General features: G+C 44.1%; 2 protein-coding genes across 8 annotated transcripts in view; one reads left to right on the top strand and one right to left on the bottom strand.

Moving 5' to 3' along the window:
- GGA3 (golgi associated, gamma adaptin ear containing, ARF binding protein 3) overlaps positions 1-5030 on the top strand; it is a 22654-nt gene extending 17624 nt beyond the window's left edge. For all 6 annotated transcript variants that reach the window (XM_075170034.1, XM_075170036.1, XM_075170039.1 and 3 more), the window contains one exon: positions 589-5030. In XM_075170034.1, the coding sequence (XP_075026135.1) occupies positions 589-699 (111 nt within the window). In that variant the 3' untranslated portion in view covers positions 700-5030. The remainder of the gene's footprint in view (positions 1-588) is intronic.
- NUP85 (nucleoporin 85) lies at positions 3355-15820 on the bottom strand. Of its 2 annotated transcripts, XM_075170043.1 has the most exons (19): positions 15737-15820; positions 15553-15646; positions 15315-15477; positions 14865-14935; positions 14293-14336; positions 13441-13510; positions 12376-12497; positions 11862-11996; positions 11169-11291; positions 10692-10823; positions 10181-10287; positions 9795-9878; positions 9085-9150; positions 8476-8627; positions 8272-8389; positions 6810-6910; positions 4878-5029; positions 4153-4239; positions 3355-3549 (listed from the first exon to the last, which is right to left on the bottom strand). In XM_075170043.1, the coding sequence occupies exons 1-19, from the start codon at positions 15767-15769 to the stop codon at positions 3448-3450; spliced, it is 1956 nt and encodes a 651-aa protein (XP_075026144.1). In that variant the 5' UTR covers positions 15770-15820; the 3' UTR covers positions 3355-3447. The 2 variants fall into 2 exon arrangements, with proteins under 2 accessions (XP_075026144.1, XP_075026143.1); XM_075170042.1 differs by having other exon boundaries at positions 15315-15646.
- Positions 15821-17806: the final 1986 nt, after the last annotated feature.

Here is a 17806-nt window from a genome sequence, read left to right on the forward strand (position 1 = left end):
TCTAATTATTTGACAAATCTAGATGTTACTACTTGAGAATTACAGCAAAAGGGTCCTTAAAGTATCAGCTGAAATCTTTGAGATCCAAAAGGATAAATGTCAGAGGGGTTTGGTGGATTGTTGAAAAACTTTGAGGTACGTAGAGATCCCCTCATTGAAGGACTGGTTCCATCTCCTGCTTACTGTTTTACTAGGAATTTTGCAAAGCAAGAACTGTTTTATCTTCTTCCACATGATGAGGAATTTAATTTTGAAAATGTGGAACTATTGCAGCAGTGTTCTTCAGGCTCACTGGAGAGCAGCTGAGCAATGGGTGCTGGCCACTTATGTGCAAACTATTATCACCGGTGATTCATGCTTTTCTCCTAATGTTCCATGCCAAGCAATAAAACTTTTGAGGTATAAATACTGTAAGGTAAATAACTCTGGTTTGCTAAATAGCTGAACTACTGAACTAACCTTGGCCCTTTTCCCTGCTATGTGCAACAGAAGTCTTGTGCTCTCTGTAGAGCTGTGACAGTGAAGTGTTTTGTTTGGGAGCAACTGGGGCTGTTCTCATGTTGCTCTTGGGTTTTGTCTTTCCTGCAGGAGAAAGTGAGGCTGAGATACAGACTGACCTTCACACTGGGAGACCAGCCCAGCACAGAGGTTGGCGAAGTGGATCAGTTTCCCCCGGTAGAGCAATGGGGGAATCTATGACCTTAGGACACTGCCAGAGACTCTGTGACAGGACCAGGAAAGGATCCCACAGGACTGGAATGAATGTGACGTGGGGAGGGACACACATGCTATCCACTGGTGATGTTCAGCTTTGTTTACATGTCCTGACCACTCTGCTTGTAGCTTTAGTCCAGAATGTTTTGCCCCACGTTGAAGGGGTCCTGGGACATTTATGCCAAGTATGAATTGAGTGGCAGCCAGTAACAGGCAGTGCTGGCTGCTTTTTTCTTGACCTCTGGGTGAATCTGGTTCTATCTTCCACTCTATTAAACTTGAAGTTATTGTATTTTGAGGGGAGACCTGTCAGCAGAAGGGGATTTAGTTGTCTTGTTCCTGTACTGCTGTCCGGAGATACCTACAGGCTGGTGGGGTAATGATGCCACCATGAGTTTCCTCAGTGCAGAGCCCTTACACATGCCCTCCCTCGGACTTTTACTTTCTCAGTGCCAGACCTGACTCGCTAAGCATGTTGAGCAATAATGCTGGCTCCGTGAGGGAATGCTTATTTTTTACACTGAAATGGCACTTAGCTCCCTTCCTTCCCCTCCACTGCTTCATTCCCAATGGCCAATGTAAGCAGACCCTCGCTTTGTGCTGTACAACACTGCTGTATCTTTAGTTGTTATATTTATTTTATACTGCTAGCTGTCTCCCTGTTGTATCCATTTGGGGCAGCTGGGGCTGAGTTTTGTATGCAAATGGTTACACTGGTTATTTTTCTGCCTTCATTGCATTCCATAGTGTGGAAAAGAGGAAATGTGTCATGAGGAGGTAAACAGGGCTGGACAGGAGTGGTCAGTATTGGTCCAAGACAGCACCTGGACTGCAGAAATGTCTTTACAATCACTAATCAGGTGCAGTGACTGAATCGAGGGATAAGGAGAGTTGCCTCTCGCATCCCCTCATGCAGGCAGTATTATTATTGTAGTTGAGTACTGTGTTTTATTGAGATGAATACAATGAAATACAAGATTTAAACAATAGAGCTGTAGGATATCTAAATAGAAACAAGCAGACAGTGAAAGGAAGGAAGGCTCCACTGGGCTGTGATGATGCATGTGCTGGGTTTAATGCGCTGGTTTATTTGTTCCCTTTATTAAGTGGCTAAGTGCAATTGTCTCCACAAGGGGGAAAGCAGTTTTGCTGGACATCAGTGTTCTGCGCTAACACTCAGCAGAAGAGCTGACCCCTCTAGCTACAGTCTCACAGAAACTAGGCTTAAATCGCTTGAACTTGATTCTAGTAGTCCCTCCCGTCTCCCTCTCAATTTCCAATCTCAAGCAGTGCCTCAACTAGCTTTGAAACAGACTGTTTTAAATTAGCGGGCTTTTTAACATCCATTGACAAAAGCACAGATAAGATGGGTCCTTGGACACTAAGCTCAGCATTTCTAGCACTGCTGTCAAGCAACAACTCTTACCAAACTATGAATGGGAGCAGCCAGCTCAAGAGCTGAGAAAATCAGCAGGAGGAGACCCCTGCCTGTTGCAAGAAGAAAACTTCAGAGGAAAAAGTGCTGCTGGAATTAATGGTGGCTGTAAAACCCATTACTGCAAATGCAGCTTGGAGTTATTTATAGTTGAATTTTCTTTACTGTGTTGCAAAGTAAAAATCACTAGAGGCAAAAAACTCAGTGGATTCGAAGGCCTGAGGTCCTAATCAGAGGCACCAGGAAGTTGTAGAAGCCCTGAAGGTGGAATCAAAGCTTGGCCAAGGAACTTGCTGTAAAATCGTGGTCTGAAGCCTATGAAGACCCCAGCCTTGTCAGCTCCCTGACATAGAAGGCAGGCGAGAGGGATGGGTACGTTGTTTGCATCCTTAAAGAAAGCAGTTTTAAATCGATGGACTAGAATAGGGGACAAGGAGAGAATTCTTTTTGCTCAGACATGTTCTTGCCAGCACTTTAGGCAGAGTACGCATGGGGGTAGTACTTAGGTCACAGTAGTGTGTCCTGAGGAAGCAGGTTTCACTTCTTTAAATGCCTACACGCGAATCTCACTGTGACTTTGAGGAAGTCAGAAAAGTACAAGTGCTTTCTGCAAGAATGGCTTTGTTCTCAGTGTTAACGGCAGTGCACTGCCTGCACTGTACAGCCAACTGGAAAGATGCTGAAGTCCTGCTGTGTGGAAATGTGTTGTTAAAAGCTTTGGAAATTAAACTATGAATGTTCCTTGTCTGTAGGGTGAGGTTCCTCCTTCATACTGAACAGCCATAACTGTATATACATCTCAAATGCATTTGTTCTGCTGCACGTTAAATAAATTGTTTTCCTTACTTTGCTTTGTGGATAGCCCTTACTAGTGACTGCTTGTGGAGTAAAGTGCTGTTTCTGGAAATCCTAAAACTCAACCCATCATCTCAAGACCATCCAAACTAAGCGAAAACGGAGAAGTTGCTGTTTTCTAAAACCCCAGTGGTTTAAAAGGTGGGCTTAATTTCAGTTCTGGGTGTAGAGGTAAAGCAACTGAAAAAGCCAAGGTAATGCTGCCATTGGTAGTGAGGTTTACTTTACCAGGGGAGGGTTGCCAGACCACGTTGGAACAAGCAACCTTAACGTTTTGATGCAGCTCCTTACAAGTTACATTTACTTCTTTTTAAAGTTATATTTATGGAAGACAAGAACAAATCCTCAAGCAATATGCAAAAAAAGACATTTATTCTTAGAAAAGCAGTCAGGTTTATGTACAGTGAGCCACAGAGGATGAGTAAAATCACGTATTGCTGTCTTCAAGATCCTTCCAACGTGCCTTCTTTGACGATGACTCGTGCAAGATTTCGTGCAAGAGCAAGTCTCAGCATTTCCACTTTCATAGTCTCGACGTCATCATCCTAAAAGCGAGCAGAGTTTGGGTTAGACTGCTACACACAGTAATAAGCTGGCGATAGGTTCTTTTTCTGAGTTTTGGAAAGTGAGGATGCAGGTCGTTAAGAGGAAGTGTATATTTACCTGTCATGGGGACCTCCTGAGAAGAGCAAAAGCTACATTTCCTACTTTTTAGATCAACACAAGACAGCATTGCCAAGCCTTGTCTTTTTCTGGCAGCTGCAGAGGTTTGCATGTGGAGCAAATGGCTCCCTGTTCTGCACCTGGAGTGTTTTATAGCTTAAGCTGTTAGACGGCAGCATCTCAGCTTTTCATTGCCCATGTAATTTGCAATTATTTGTCTTGGAAAAGTATCACAGTCCAATCCAAATCAGCAGTAGAGTGAGGAGTGAAAGTACTCCTGTACTGGTTTTGTGTATACTTAAATATCTCTTGATAATGCCTCATTTGGCTGGCCTTTAAAAATAACAACACATACCAGCCTCGGTAACTCAGGCTCTCCCTCTTTTCTGCCCCCACATAGGAATATAAATTTAGAGTTTGCTTTCCCCAACCCTCCCCACAGCCCCACCGATTCGTTATCCAGTTGTCCTCAAAACAGGAGGTACCTGGAATTTCTGCTTATCTGACTTCCCTGCTGTCAAGTCTTCCAGGCATCGCATCAACTCGTAAGTCTGCTCTGCTGAAAATATGACCTGTGGAAATGGAAGTATTTACTGAAAACAAGCAAGTTTAAGGACATCACACGGTCTGAGAAGATAACTCAGCTGAGAGGAAGAGAATGCTTTCACACTCCCACAGATCCATTCTGACCCTTTAAATCACAGGATCAGAGGAAATTCAGGCTGGAAGTGACTTTGGGAGGTCTCTAGTGCCACCTCTGGCACAAAGGAGGGTCAGCTGTGAGGTCAGAGGGGGTGCTCTGGGCTTTATCCAGTCATGGGTCTGTAATTACTAAACTGCCATTTTCTTGATGGATCTTAAAGCAAAAATTGGTCTTAGAAGAAGGAAGCACACTAGAAAAATCCTCAAGCCAAGTACCAGAAGGAACTGGATGCAGCGTGTGTTTAAATTGTCAGCATATATGTATTCCACTGCTGTTTTCTAAAAGCAGCGAACCAAGTTAAGAGTCAATTTTCCTATCCTGGGTCCTATGTGCTCCCACTGACAGGACATTCCAGCTGTGCGATTCTGGAACTGCCACAAACAGTTCTTTTGCACTGGAAGTGCAAGTCCTAGTCTGGGGGCAGAAAGGGGGTCACCACTTTGAGATACCTTGTCAGGCAGAAAGGAAAGGAGGGGGGACTTTGTCATGTATGACCAGCCTGCTCACCTCTTTCTGCTCCAGCAGGGGAAGGGCATCTGTCAGCAGGGTCATCCAGAAGGAGCAAGGAGCAATGTGAGCCGTCATCAACATCAAAAGCAATTTGGCAGCTTCAGAAAACCGCTTCTCCCCATAGAGCCGGTGGAATTCTCGGTACTTCCCTACACGTGGGTGTTGGTGAAGGGTAAAAGGCATCAGTGTCTGTTAGACCTGCTCAGGCCTGGGTTACTGGATGTTAGGCAGTCCGTTTGCTCCCATGAAGCCTGTGGTAGAACTACCCCCAACTGAAATGAGTCTGCAAAGCCGGTGAGTCTCGGGGAATGGGAATTTTGTGCATGAAGAAAGGTTAAAATAGAGGCTGGCTGAAAAGGCAGCCAAAAACCTGTTACTGTCCTTGGCAAGGTTTACTGTTTGAACCAGCCTGTTCACTAACTGATACTGTCTGGTGCTGAGTGTTTGCAGGGTGAGCAACAGCACGAGTGGCTTAGAGAGACTGGTGGCGTCTGCAAAAATCAGGAACAGGAGGGGAGAGGCGGGGGGGTGAATGTTCTTTTTTATATCGCAGAGTATCAGGAGGTCTGAAAGGCTTCACTGTCTTCCTGCTTGTTTAAATGGAGATCTTTGTTAATGTAGAAAGTTTTGCTTTTGCTAAGAGTTAGTTAGATCAATATCCAGCATGTGAGAACTGGCTGAGGATGAAAGTGAGTTTTATTCTGCAGCTTTGTTTGTATCCACTAAACTGTTAAAATACTGGAAGTAATGATTCCCATTCAGATTCACCTTTGACTAATGCTTGAGCTCAAGATAGAGACATGTGAAAGTTGTCCAGCAAAAGTACACCTGATGTTTCTAAAACCTCCAAAGGAAAAACAAGCAGAAATATTTTCAGGCCTTTCAGGATTTTTTATAAAAAGCAGAAAGGGAGGTAATTTCTCTATAAACACAGTTACACAATTAAACTACAAATCTTTGGGGCTGATGCAAGGGTCACTGGGTGACATTGGGCATACAGAGATATGAGGGATTACCAATTTGGTATGTCACAGTTAACTTCTAGGCTTAATTTAGGATAAGGTTTAAATGAAGGAAATACAGTTTCAGTTTTGCAAGCTTGGACCAAATGGGAATGGATCAAATTCAGGATCACCCTCACTGTAATGCTGGTGTCAGCCAGAAGGGAGTCAATCCAATTCCTATTGGATTTGGAGCTATTCCAAATTCCTATTAGATTTTGGCCCGAGTAATTGAGTTTGCTAACTGCCACAGCTCCAGAGAAAGATGCATTTTAGCTCAATTTCCTGTCTTGGTCCATTAATTAAAGGCCACAGAGCAGCTGCAGCCACATGGGCAGGTTACCACAGCCCGCACTTGTGCCAGCCAGGAGAAGGAAGCTGTGGTATGTAAAGGAAACTAGCTGGAGGCCCTCCGCTGTTATTTGGCACAATTGCTATAGTGAAAGGGTAGGAGAGATCTTATGTTTGAGTGAGTTTGAAATTGGCACACTGAACCAACAAAAGATGTTGAGATTTTGGAGAACTTTATGAAGTTAGTAAAATGATCGCATTGTCAAAATAACTTAAACCAGTGGTTTACTCTTCTAAGGAAGCCCCTTAAGGTCTTCCAGATTGCGTTTGCTAATATTTTAAAGTCTCTCTAGGTAGTGATACAGTCTGGAAAAAGACTAAGAAGGGGGAAACCTACAAGTGTCAGAATTCAAGACTATCCTGCTCAAAGCAGTGCAGAACAGATGCCTACTATGACTGAAATGCAGTCTCCTGGTAGCAAGCAGGCTGCATCCCAAATCACTTTCCATCATTTGCTTTACCCTCATCACTAGAACAGGATGTAGCCAGATGGAGGAAGAGACAAATCCAGATAATTCCATGGAGTTAACCGTGTTCTAAATAACAGACCAGAATGAAAACTGTAGACACTTCTTACCAAGAAATGTTAGCCGGTCACTAAGCAGCATGGATGGTCCCAAATTATCAATGAGGTCTAAGTCAGAGAAGCATCCACTCTCGCAATAGTCCTTAAGGAATCTAGGGAGAAAGTAAACCACAATGAAAGCTTAGAGGGGAGAACATCGTCCACATTCATTTTGTATCTCCTAATACCTTCCCAGAAAACTTTACTATACAACTGAGTTCCATCTTAATCAACCTCCCGTGAGGGTTTCAGAAGACATCAAAACGTTTCCTGGGAGTGGCCACTGAACTGATGTCATGTGTGTTTAACAGACACTGTTTATTCTTCTAGATATTGTGGTAGTTGAGATCTATTCTTTAAAAGGAATAAGTGAAGGAAGGAGCACAGGAAGCTGAGGCTGGTGGATGCATAAATAACACTCCCAGATCATAACAAAAGCTCTATTTTTCTGCTGCGTAAAAAAGTTGATAAGCAGCAGGAACAAAAACAATTCTGAAAGCTTTTCATCTGCTTTGTCGCACCCTTCATTATGCTGCTTTTTTCAGAGCTGCTTCCTGTGATGGTTTCTGTTGAAAGAAATACAATGATTCCCACTCCCTCAAAGAACAAATGAAAAAAAAAAAAAACAAAACCACAAAAAGCCCAGCAATCTCTTACTACTCCCTTTTTTCGCTGTTGAAGATAGAGTATTGCCTGGCCACCTACCCAGAGTGTAATTTCAAAATTATACTCTAACTATGCAGAGATTGGTACCTGCCTATCTCCAATTAGCAAAAAAATACATGACATGGATTGCTAGAGATTAAAAAGAATAAAGAGAGTTCCCGTATCTTTTGTCTAGGCCTAAGCTAAGTGTTTTATAACAACCTTCCCGCCCCTGCAAGGTCAGGTATTGACAAGATTATGCAAAACCAGGGACACGATAAAACTTTACTCTTTGTTATGTATGTTATAATTGTGGCTTGAGACTTTTTGTGGAAATGGTGGGTTAAGTGACTCCCACTGACTTGTTTGGAAACTGCATGGTGAACTAGACTGGTTAAAAATAATCTGCTGAATAAAGCACAGAAGGGGATTATCCTCCACCCAAATCAGGGTGGTTCACTGTACAGTCCATCAAACAGCTGTGTTAGAGCAAGTGAAAGGGCAGTGCATAAGGTAGAGCTATTGCCAAAAGAAATGTTTATCACAGCAAGGTCTAAGAGGATTGGATTGTTAGATAAAGCCGATCTGTTTCATCTCCAGATTTCATGAAGTAAAACAGTGTAGAAAAGAAAGAGCTAGGGTATTGCAGATGAAGGTACCCAAGGATGTAATTTTCTAGTCCAGAAGCAGGTACTTGGTCTGAGGGAAAGACAATCCTAATCTGCCTGCAACAGGACCTTTTCTGGTCCATCGCAGGATGGCTGCCTTCTCCCATTCCTACCACCCCACTACAGCAGCAGTCATCTGAGAGCTTCTGACTCAGACTCACCGATCCGATATTAGTGTAGCAAAAGCGGCATCCTTAGCTCTGATGCTCCACGACAGGGCAGAGCCCAAGCGATTATTCCGCAGAGCTTTCATGGCCATGATTTTACAGATGCTACGAACTTAGGAGAAAACATTGGAGAAGAGGGAAAAAATTAGTTTCAGTATCTTCACTTGTGTCACTACAAAACAATGAGATTTCAAAAACCTTGTTCATGCATCTGTCTCTGCTCGCAGATCCTCAGCACTTTGAGGGCCTTCTGTTCTGTGTTAAGGGGTATCCGTTCAATATGAAGCTCCAAATATACCCTGCCGTATTCTGGACAGTGATCAAAGTAATCTACCCCCAGCTGCCACAGGCTGAGAGAGGAAAAAAAATCATCAAGCATTCCAATCCTATAAATCTCAAATAAGCACAACAATAAAACCATAAGGAGAATCTGAGTCTGCTCTGATTATCTTAGTATTCACACCTAAAATGGCTTTTGCTTTCTACTAGATACCAGCTACCTGTTACACGACTTTGGAATACCTGCATCTCACAAGTGCTTTGGTACAAGTTGCTCTGTACCAAAAAGCCACAGTGGCAGGAGCAATTCTGTCCTGGTCAATGTGCTTGATGAGTTCTAACAGATAGCTTTCATCTTCAATTCAGGAAAGGAAACATGCTAGTGTTGTTTGATCCTTAGAGACACCTTTGCTGAAATCCTAACAGTGGCTTCTGTAAGCTTTGCCTTTTCACTTCATTAACATGTAGTTATTTGCTTTGGTTGCCTTAATGTTAGTCTATCCTTTGAGTAAAAAAAAAAGTTGCTACCTGTGATGGGAGAAAAGTCCTGAGGCATACTCTAGCAGAAGGAATTCACGCATATTTGAACCAAAACTGGGGGGGGGGGGGGGGGAGGGGGGGAAGAGAGAAAAGAAACAGGCATTATTATTTGTACCTCATTGGAAAAACCTGCTTATTTTATTTCATAAGTACTTTTCAGTTATGCAGCATGTTTCTTCATAGGCTATCTTAACAAGCTTCACACCTCAAGCCTAAGCATGGAGGTCAGCTTTCTCCTTGGGGACACCCGCCAAATATTTACAGCACTTAGTGAATATAACTTAGAGGAAGTGCTTTAAGAAAGTGAAACTTCAAGGAAATTCAGATAGCAAAATTCAATTGCTCAAACTTGAATTTATTCAAAGCGTGAGTATGGAAACTCTTTTTAGATGAGTTTCTCACCATTCCCAATAATGACAAACATCTGGGCCCTTGATCATATTTCAGATAAAATTATATTTTAAAAAAATCCTAACATGGTTCTGAGGCACTGTTGAATAGCCTATCGAATTCATCAGGGCAGCAACTGCTTCTACTTCTCAAAGCATCTGGGCTGCCTGTCACTTCAGAGGGACATGCAGCACCTTTATTCTCCATCTTCTCTAAAAGCCCAATGCTCCTTTTCAACCAAAATCCACATGCTGTTTCAGTCATCCTTGCTTCTGGGTGCCGAATAATCAATGCAAATAAATACTTACTAGAGATTGTGAGATTGCAGGAGTTTACAGTGGTCCAGGAGGTCAGTCAGATGAGCCACAAACCACCAGTTGCTCAGGGCAATGCTGTATTTGAAGCAAGCAAAAGAAAGAAAAAACTAAGCCTACCACTGCCAAGGAATGCATCAGGTTTTCCACAGGCATTTCTTACCAACACAGAAGCTGTATTACAGTATAATGTCTGGTTGCAATGTCCCAGACCTAATGGAATACTTTTAATTGCTGCCCACTTCACATATTTTTGCTAAATTCTTTGAAAGGATGATCAGATGGGCTGTACCCATATCCTCTACCCCAAATACTATTGGAGTGAATGCACACAGAAGCAATACTGTAGAACAAGAGAATCAAAAACCTTAAAACTCAACCTGCATTCCTTGATCACTTGATGCATCTCAAATTCAAAGGCTGCCATTAAAATCGTGTCTAGAGGCTCAGGGCTGCTTTCTCCACCCAGGAACAGGTCCATACTAGACTATGGGGTAAGATTACAAGACATGATAAATGCAGAAGTTGTGATGTGGTAGAAGGAAGACATTTGTTTGGATGTAGCAGCCTCATTTAGGTTATTTTATGGGAAAGAATATGTTATAGAGACTGAACACATTAGCAAAAAAGATTTTTCCTTATTTTAGCATAAGGAAACTGGGAAAACAATTTGCAGGAATAAGACTGGTAACATTAGACACTGAAGAGAGTTGGTCTTCAACAATTATTTATCCACTGTATCAGTCTCCTAGCCCACTTACAGATTCTAGGAAATGTCTTACAGTTACATAGTTGCTGTAAGATATCAACCCTCCCAAAGTTTTTCTTTAAGTACAGTAACCCTTGTGTGCATGAAACAGTGGAGAACATAAAAATAATTCTATTTCATGCCTGTGCATAAAACCGCAGTTCCATTGGCTTCACAGTTGGATGAGAATACAGGAGTCGGGTAACCAGAAAGTGGTACCAAGTAGTCATGAGATCCTTTTTCTCTAGTATGGCATCCTCATCTCCCAGCAGGATCTAACAGGAGAAAAACATAGGAGTAATTCTGCAAATTCAGCAATGTACAGAGCTGCATCGTAACTCTTCAGAGGCATTACTCCCATTTTACAAAGTTGAGAATTTAATCAAAATTAAAAAAGACAAAGATCCTTCCAAGAGCCCAGTTTCCTCATCAGCCTTATGGCCTTGGACATGAAGAGAAAACGATCTGCCCAGGCTTGCAAAGACACAGTACAGAAGAGTGGCTGAAATCTCCTGATTTAATGAACAGATCATCCAGCATATTAACACAGTGCTCCTGAAATACACAAGGAAGGATCCAATGCTTGTCCACAGTTTCCTTCCTTCCCAGCAAAAACACACCTTGCAGATGGACTCCATGTGGGAATTGGAAGCAAAAGTTCCATCCTGTAGGTACCGCTGACATTCTTCATGCCAGTGCTGCCATTTCAGCTCGATCTCGGTCAGTGTCTGGGTGTTGCCAAGCTGAACAGAGGTGAGATACATAAAATAAAGGAAACACCAAGTCAAATTACAACAGGCACTTAGGCTGAACTCACAGTCATTCATGATAAAAAGCTAAACACGGGGCTGCCATCAAATTTTTCCTTGTCCTACAGTTGCATTTGAAGTGTCTTACTTCATCCAAGTAAGGCAAAGGAGCGCCTATGAGAGATCACCGTGATGCAGCTGCAATTTTCTCTCCACAAGATCACTGCAACAGAGGGAAACTCTGCTGGTGAAGTCTTCAGAGAATATTCTGTACAAGAGAATAGTTCTCAACGGGAACTGTTTCAGACAACTGGATAATGTATCCTGCTGCAAAAATTATCTTTCTGACTATGTTGGTTTGTCACCTAACAGGCTTTTGTCTGAATGGTTGGATCTTTTGGGCAATTCAAGAACACAAATATTATTACTAATACTGTAATTACTGTAAAGGATTAAGACTGAGATGTTTTAATGGCGAACAAATTGTGACGTTACAGGAGCCACATCAGAGGCAGCTCTCTTTTCCCAATGGAATTGTGTGAAAAAAGTCCACTTTGTACATACACTGGGCACAGGCATCTTCTTCATCAAGTCATCCAAGATTTTGTACATGTTAACCGACGTGGGATTGGCACTGGCTTCCTTGGAGAGCAAGTGCCGTGCTTCATCCATTCGGCCTTGCAGCACAAAGACATCCACCTGCAAAAACCACCTATCTGTGAGCACCACACTGTGCGAGGCTACAAAATACCCAGGAAGAGTATCAGAGAGGAATTTTAACTTGTGATTTAGGCAAGTTAAGTGGAGTTAAAATGCTTAAACTGTAGGCCCTGCTAATTCAAATACACAGTGTAAGTCTTGACCTCTATGGATCATGAAAGTTTAAGGATCAGGATGGGAATGAGGGGTAGGATGATCATCAGAATGGCTTCATCTTAAAACCTATACAGGCAGACAGCAGCAGTGTCCCAGGTATCAGTTTCTGAGATGTAGTCTAGTGTCGAGTGGGGAGGAGGAAGGCAAAACACATAGGCGTGAATTCTCTTTGTTTAACAATCTTATACATGACTATACTCACCACATTCCAGAAGAGCTCATGTTTCGATGGATTTTCACTGCTCAGAACTTCATGGACCATGTTGTCCACATCACAGACATGAAGCCGAACCCAGTCAAGCAGGCGAAGCAGAAGGGGACCAGCTTTATGCAGAAAAGATATCATTCTTTTAGTTCCCAACTGTTTGTTCCCAAACTGTTACTTTACATGCTTCTAACTTCAATGGTTTGACAACCATTAGGTGAGGTTTACTAATTGGATTTCTATCTGCTCAAATTAAAAAGGAACAGAGTTCCTTAAGTAGCCAAGCTGTGGGAGCACCAGGCTGCTGACAGATTTCCGTGTACCAATTTTAGACAGAACGACAGCAGAGTCCAACAGAAAATCCTAACCAGTTACTTGAAGAAATAAAAGGTGAGTGATTCGGATCATAAATCTTGCAATGCCAAAAGACACATAGAATATTTCTGTTTTATTTAGCATCATGTCATTATTATTAACTGAATATGAGGAGGAAATCTGGCACTAGGCGATTAACTTTTCTTCAGATTAAGTAATCTATAATTTGTGAATCTCTCTTCTGAATTCTGGGACTGTGCAAGTTACATATTTGTTTGCATAATCTGTCCTTAAAAAATTATTTACTACTTTAAAATGCTTGTGTAAACAAACTGACTTCAAAAATGGCATCCTGAAGTTAAAGGAGTTGCATCAGAGAATGTGTAAATGTTAGTTGGCATCAACATATTTGATGCTTAAAGATGTGTTTATGCTTAAAAATCAAATAAATTGGCAACAACTTTTGATATCCCTCTTCTTCACTATCTTTCTGTAAAAAAGACAATTTAATTGTAGTGTACTACACATGAGGGTAAAAACTAGAAGGCAAATCTAATAGCTTGACATAATTCAATACAAAGAAGGCAATTTACTGAGACAGAAGAGGTATTAAAAGGCTTATTGACACTTGTCATATCTCTAAAACATATCAAGATATGACACGATGGACGCTATATACATTTTAAACAAATAAATATGCAAACAAAAAGCCCTTCAGTCTTAAACGCAGGACAGTTCACTGCCCACCTGCAGCTGCTTCAACAAACAGAATCTCACACAAGTTCCAGATCAGCTCCATTGCAGAGAGAATAGAAACCTGAAAAAAAGCAGGGCCATGTTTCATAGTTAGTAATTACTCTCGCTGTTGGGGTTTTTTAACCACACAGAGGCATCTGCTGTCCACAGCAATCAGTTAAGCCCAGTTTTTACAGACAAGAGATACAAATGAAAAGACAGAAACAGGCCACAACTTCTCTACACACACTCAGCTTAGAAAATATTAACGCTGTTTGTGTATTGAAATGCAATGATAATCTGTCACCAGTGGGCAATACTAAATAGTACAGAAAGTGTTATTTTCAGCCTTTTTGCACTCTTAAGATTTAACAATACAAACAGCAAAGAAAGAAGGAAAGGCCAATGAAGCAACATCACTGCAGCTAATAGGTCAAAACTACTGTGAGCACTCTGCTCTTCTCATAACATTCTTCTAGTGTCTGACAGTTCACGATGAACATTTAGAGCTTGCTACAAGGCTCAGATGCAGTTGATTGGAACTTGAGTGTTTGAGAGGTGAAGTTTCAGATAGGCAAGTACTGGCCCACAGCTGACTTTAAGATGACAAGAAAACATCACACCTATAACACTGAATATATGTTTAAGAAATGGCAGTGAATCAAGATGTTGGGCATCTTTTTATTGTTTTAGAAATACAGGAGCTAACTGTTTATTCCCATTTATTCTTGGTCACGAACTGCATCCAATATACTAAGCCAGAGTTAAATCTAAACTGCCCTACTGCCACAGTGTTGAATGAATTGTTGAATTTGGTCAGTGATTCATGTTCAGTTGTGACTACATGACACGACTGCAGATTACCTGAGTACTATACTGGCTGTGCAGGGCAGGGTCCCGGGTTAAAACTGAGGGAAGAATAAGGAAAGTCAAAGAGCAACATATTTACGTTTCACAGCCCTTTCTGGGCTCATAAATAAAGACGACAATACCTGATCACTCATCATGCACAGACCTAAATGAGTTAGCACATGGCAAAGCTAACTTTTATATAAAACTTTATAACTTTTTTTTATAAATCCTGTGCAAATCTGGGTATGGCTACAGGGCAAGATGGAAGGGAAGAGTAAAATCTCCCACTTTTGGGGGGGAGCAAGCTGTTAATTTGGATTCAGTTTCCCATAAAACTGCAACCTGAGATATGAAAAGACTGTGAGTCCCCAGAAAATCAGTTAGAACTCGGTGGGAAAAAAAAAATCTCTAATGAGATTTACAAACCAACTTGGAAATGTCCCGGATGGAAATGGAGTCTTGATAATTGCTGAAATCTATGCATGCTATTTTACAGTTGTTGCAATAGCTTACAATTGAAATGCTATTTTTATAATCACAAATAGCATTTTATTTTATTGCAGTAAGAGAACAAACAAACTTACTAGCTGCCTGGTGCATGTCTTCCATACAGGCTCTTATCACCGATCGGTAGTTTTTACTCACTTGAACCAATCTGCCAAACACAAAAAGGCCTCAGTTAGAGAGAGCTGTTTGAGTTTTAGTCTGATGCCTATTGTCCACTAAAGCCTTGCAAGTTTCTCTGCAGCGGTAGTCACTCCCAGTGCTTGGGTGAATCCAGTAGAAGTCAGCGAGGCTGTGCGCAGTGGTTGCATGTACGCTGGCTATATGCACAAAGGTGCTGGTCAGCACGGTTCTTGGAAAGATCAGGGCCTTGTTTTGTAAAATTACCCTAAAACTCAATTTTTTCTGCACTGCTGCAGATTACAGCAGCTCAAGGCAGTCTGGATTTATAAGGTCAATGGCATTTGCCTGGCTGGAGAAGGAGCAGCGACGGCGGGTGTTTCCCACCCTCCCGCGCCCCGTCCACTCACTGTGCTTTCCTCGACTTCCCCGCCAGCTCCTCCTCGCTCCGCTGGAGGCCGATGAAGATCCCGTGCGACTCGTTGAAGAGTTTCCGCAAGGTCTGGATGTAGATGTCCTGGTCCTTGCGGACCACGAAGAGGCGGGAGGAGCTCGACCCTCCCTCCCCGGTGCCTGCAACATACGCAGTCAGGGTCCCGGGCAGAAGCGCCCGGCCCGGCCCGCCCTCGCCCCGGGACGGGGACTCACCTCTGCGGCCGAAGAGGGTCTCGCACACCAGCACCTCCGCGGGACCCCAGGCGAAGCACAGCTGCCTGGCGGACGGGTCCGCGCCCGGCACCACCTGTGAGGGAACGGCGGCCTGTCAGAGGCGCCCGCGGCCCCCGCCCCGCCCCCGCCGCCCCGGCCCGGCCCGGCCCGCCCCTGCCCGCACCATCAGCGGTGGCTCGGTGTCCAGCTCCTCCATGGCGGCGGGCGCGCTCGCCTCCCGCCTCCCGCCTGCCGGCGCGCGGGGAGGCCCCGCCGCGGCTGCCCGCGCCGCTGCCTGCGCCGCCCGCGCCGCCCCGCCGCGCTCCAGCGCTTCCCCGCCGCGCTGCCGGCCCGAGCTAAGACGCCGGCCGGGGGAAGGGGCCCGGCGCGTCTCCGCCGGTTTGGGGCAGGCGCCGGCTGCTCGCCCCGGAAGCGCCGCCGGCTCTAAAGGCCCCGCCGCAGCGGGAGCGGGGCGTCGCGGCGGGACGGGGCAGGGCAGTGTGGGCCCCGCCCCGCTCCACTCTCGCCCGTAGCTGCCTCGGGCGCTTCTCTGAGGCCGACCGCGGGCAATGGGCCGGGCCTCCTGAGCCCTGTTAGGCGGTGGCTGTCCCGGAGGGCTGGTGCTGCCCGGGGGGTTCTGAGCGCTGGCTCTCGGGCAGGGCCCAGCGCCGCAGCGGAGAGGCAGCAGGTGCCTCAGGCAGCACGGCGGGGCGAGCAGCCCGAGGGCTGCCCGAGGCCTCTGCCTCCGGGACTGGCGTTTGCCGCCCCTCCGAACCTCGTACCCGGCTCGCGGGGCCCGGGGTGGGGAAGAGGGGAAGAAAAGAGGCTGCCCCATTTCCATCTACTTTATTTTCTTGCCTCGACTGTTTAAGTGCTGCGTGGATGCAGTGCTGGTTCCGGATGTGTGGTGATCTAGTTGGTCAGTCAACATTGTCTTTGTGTTGACTTCATTGACTTGATTGCCTTGCAATAACCTGCTTCTCTTATTTCTTTACACACTTCAAACACTTGCAGATAGATGAGCCTCCAGGTTGTTGAAGGTGACATTCTCTGGAGTAGAGTTGGCTGGAGCTCTTGGGCAAACTCTTTGATAAAGCTGACTAAGCAAATTATGTGCATTATGACTTCAGTGGGTTGCCCGCAGGTTGGAGAAGGTCTTGTAATGAAGCATTAGATCAATCACAGCAGGTCAGGGAGCCGTGCTGGCAGGTGTCAGGAAGAACTCTGCTGTGCACGTCTGCCTTATTCACTTACTCAGGGTCATGAGATCTTTTCCCTTCTCTGCCTGGCAGGGGTCAGGGTGGGAGTTAATACCCTTGAGAGTCTGGGCAGAGTTTGCCTGCGGAGGCTGCTGGAGACTGCCTAATCAACTTTCTGCTAACTCTGGGAGCTCACGTACTGATGGAATTGAACTTGAGTATCTGTTAATAACTTGGTGTGTGAAAACATTAACCACACTGCTCCTTTCCTTCCATTCTGCTCTCCTTCCCATCTCTGCATACTCCTCACTGTTTGCCTATTCCTCACAGTAACAAGCTTGTTCAGTGATGCACTTTTTAAGGAAAATATTAACAATGCTGTCTTGCTGAACTCGCAGCTAGAAGCAGCCGATCGCTCTCAGACTGGTGCTTTTCGAAGAAGCTCACTAAGAATTAATTTTCAAGATGGCTTAAATCATTCGCTGTCCTCGTATGACAAATGCTGCAACACTCCACTGCTAAATTGCCTTTTTTTACTTTATTGGCTACTGCATCCATCGTTTCCAATAAAAATAAAGCTAGCAGTTATCTTTGGTAAGAGCATGTTGTGACATCGATCGTGCTGAGAAAAGGAAGTGGTGTCTATTCAGGTCAGTTAGTCAGGAGGAATGGCTTGTTGCAGGGTAGAAGAACTTAAAATTAATCTTCAGAAACCTGCTTGAGAAACTTAAGATTCATCAGTTTTAAGAAAGCTCATCCTTTATTGTGGGTAAGAGTCCTGTATTTTGGGGGAATTGGGGATGTGCATGTGTTTGAATCTCTGTTGTACAAAGTCAAATTCATCTACTATCTTACAAAATGGTGCTGCTCTATGCTGCAGACTTGTGAGGATATTCGTTCTGATATCTAGATCTAAAATATCCTTCAACATGTTACCAAAATGACTCCGGATACAAATCAAAACTGGATGTCTGAAAACCCAGCAGTAAGAGGTCTTCTGTCACCATTCTTCAAGCATAAGGTGCTGCTTCTATAACTGCATCAGTTTGTTGTGT

Source organism: Calonectris borealis, chromosome 20, assembly GCF_964195595.1.
Source record: "Calonectris borealis chromosome 20, bCalBor7.hap1.2, whole genome shotgun sequence".
Taxonomy (NCBI): Eukaryota; Metazoa; Chordata; class Aves; order Procellariiformes; family Procellariidae; genus Calonectris; species Calonectris borealis.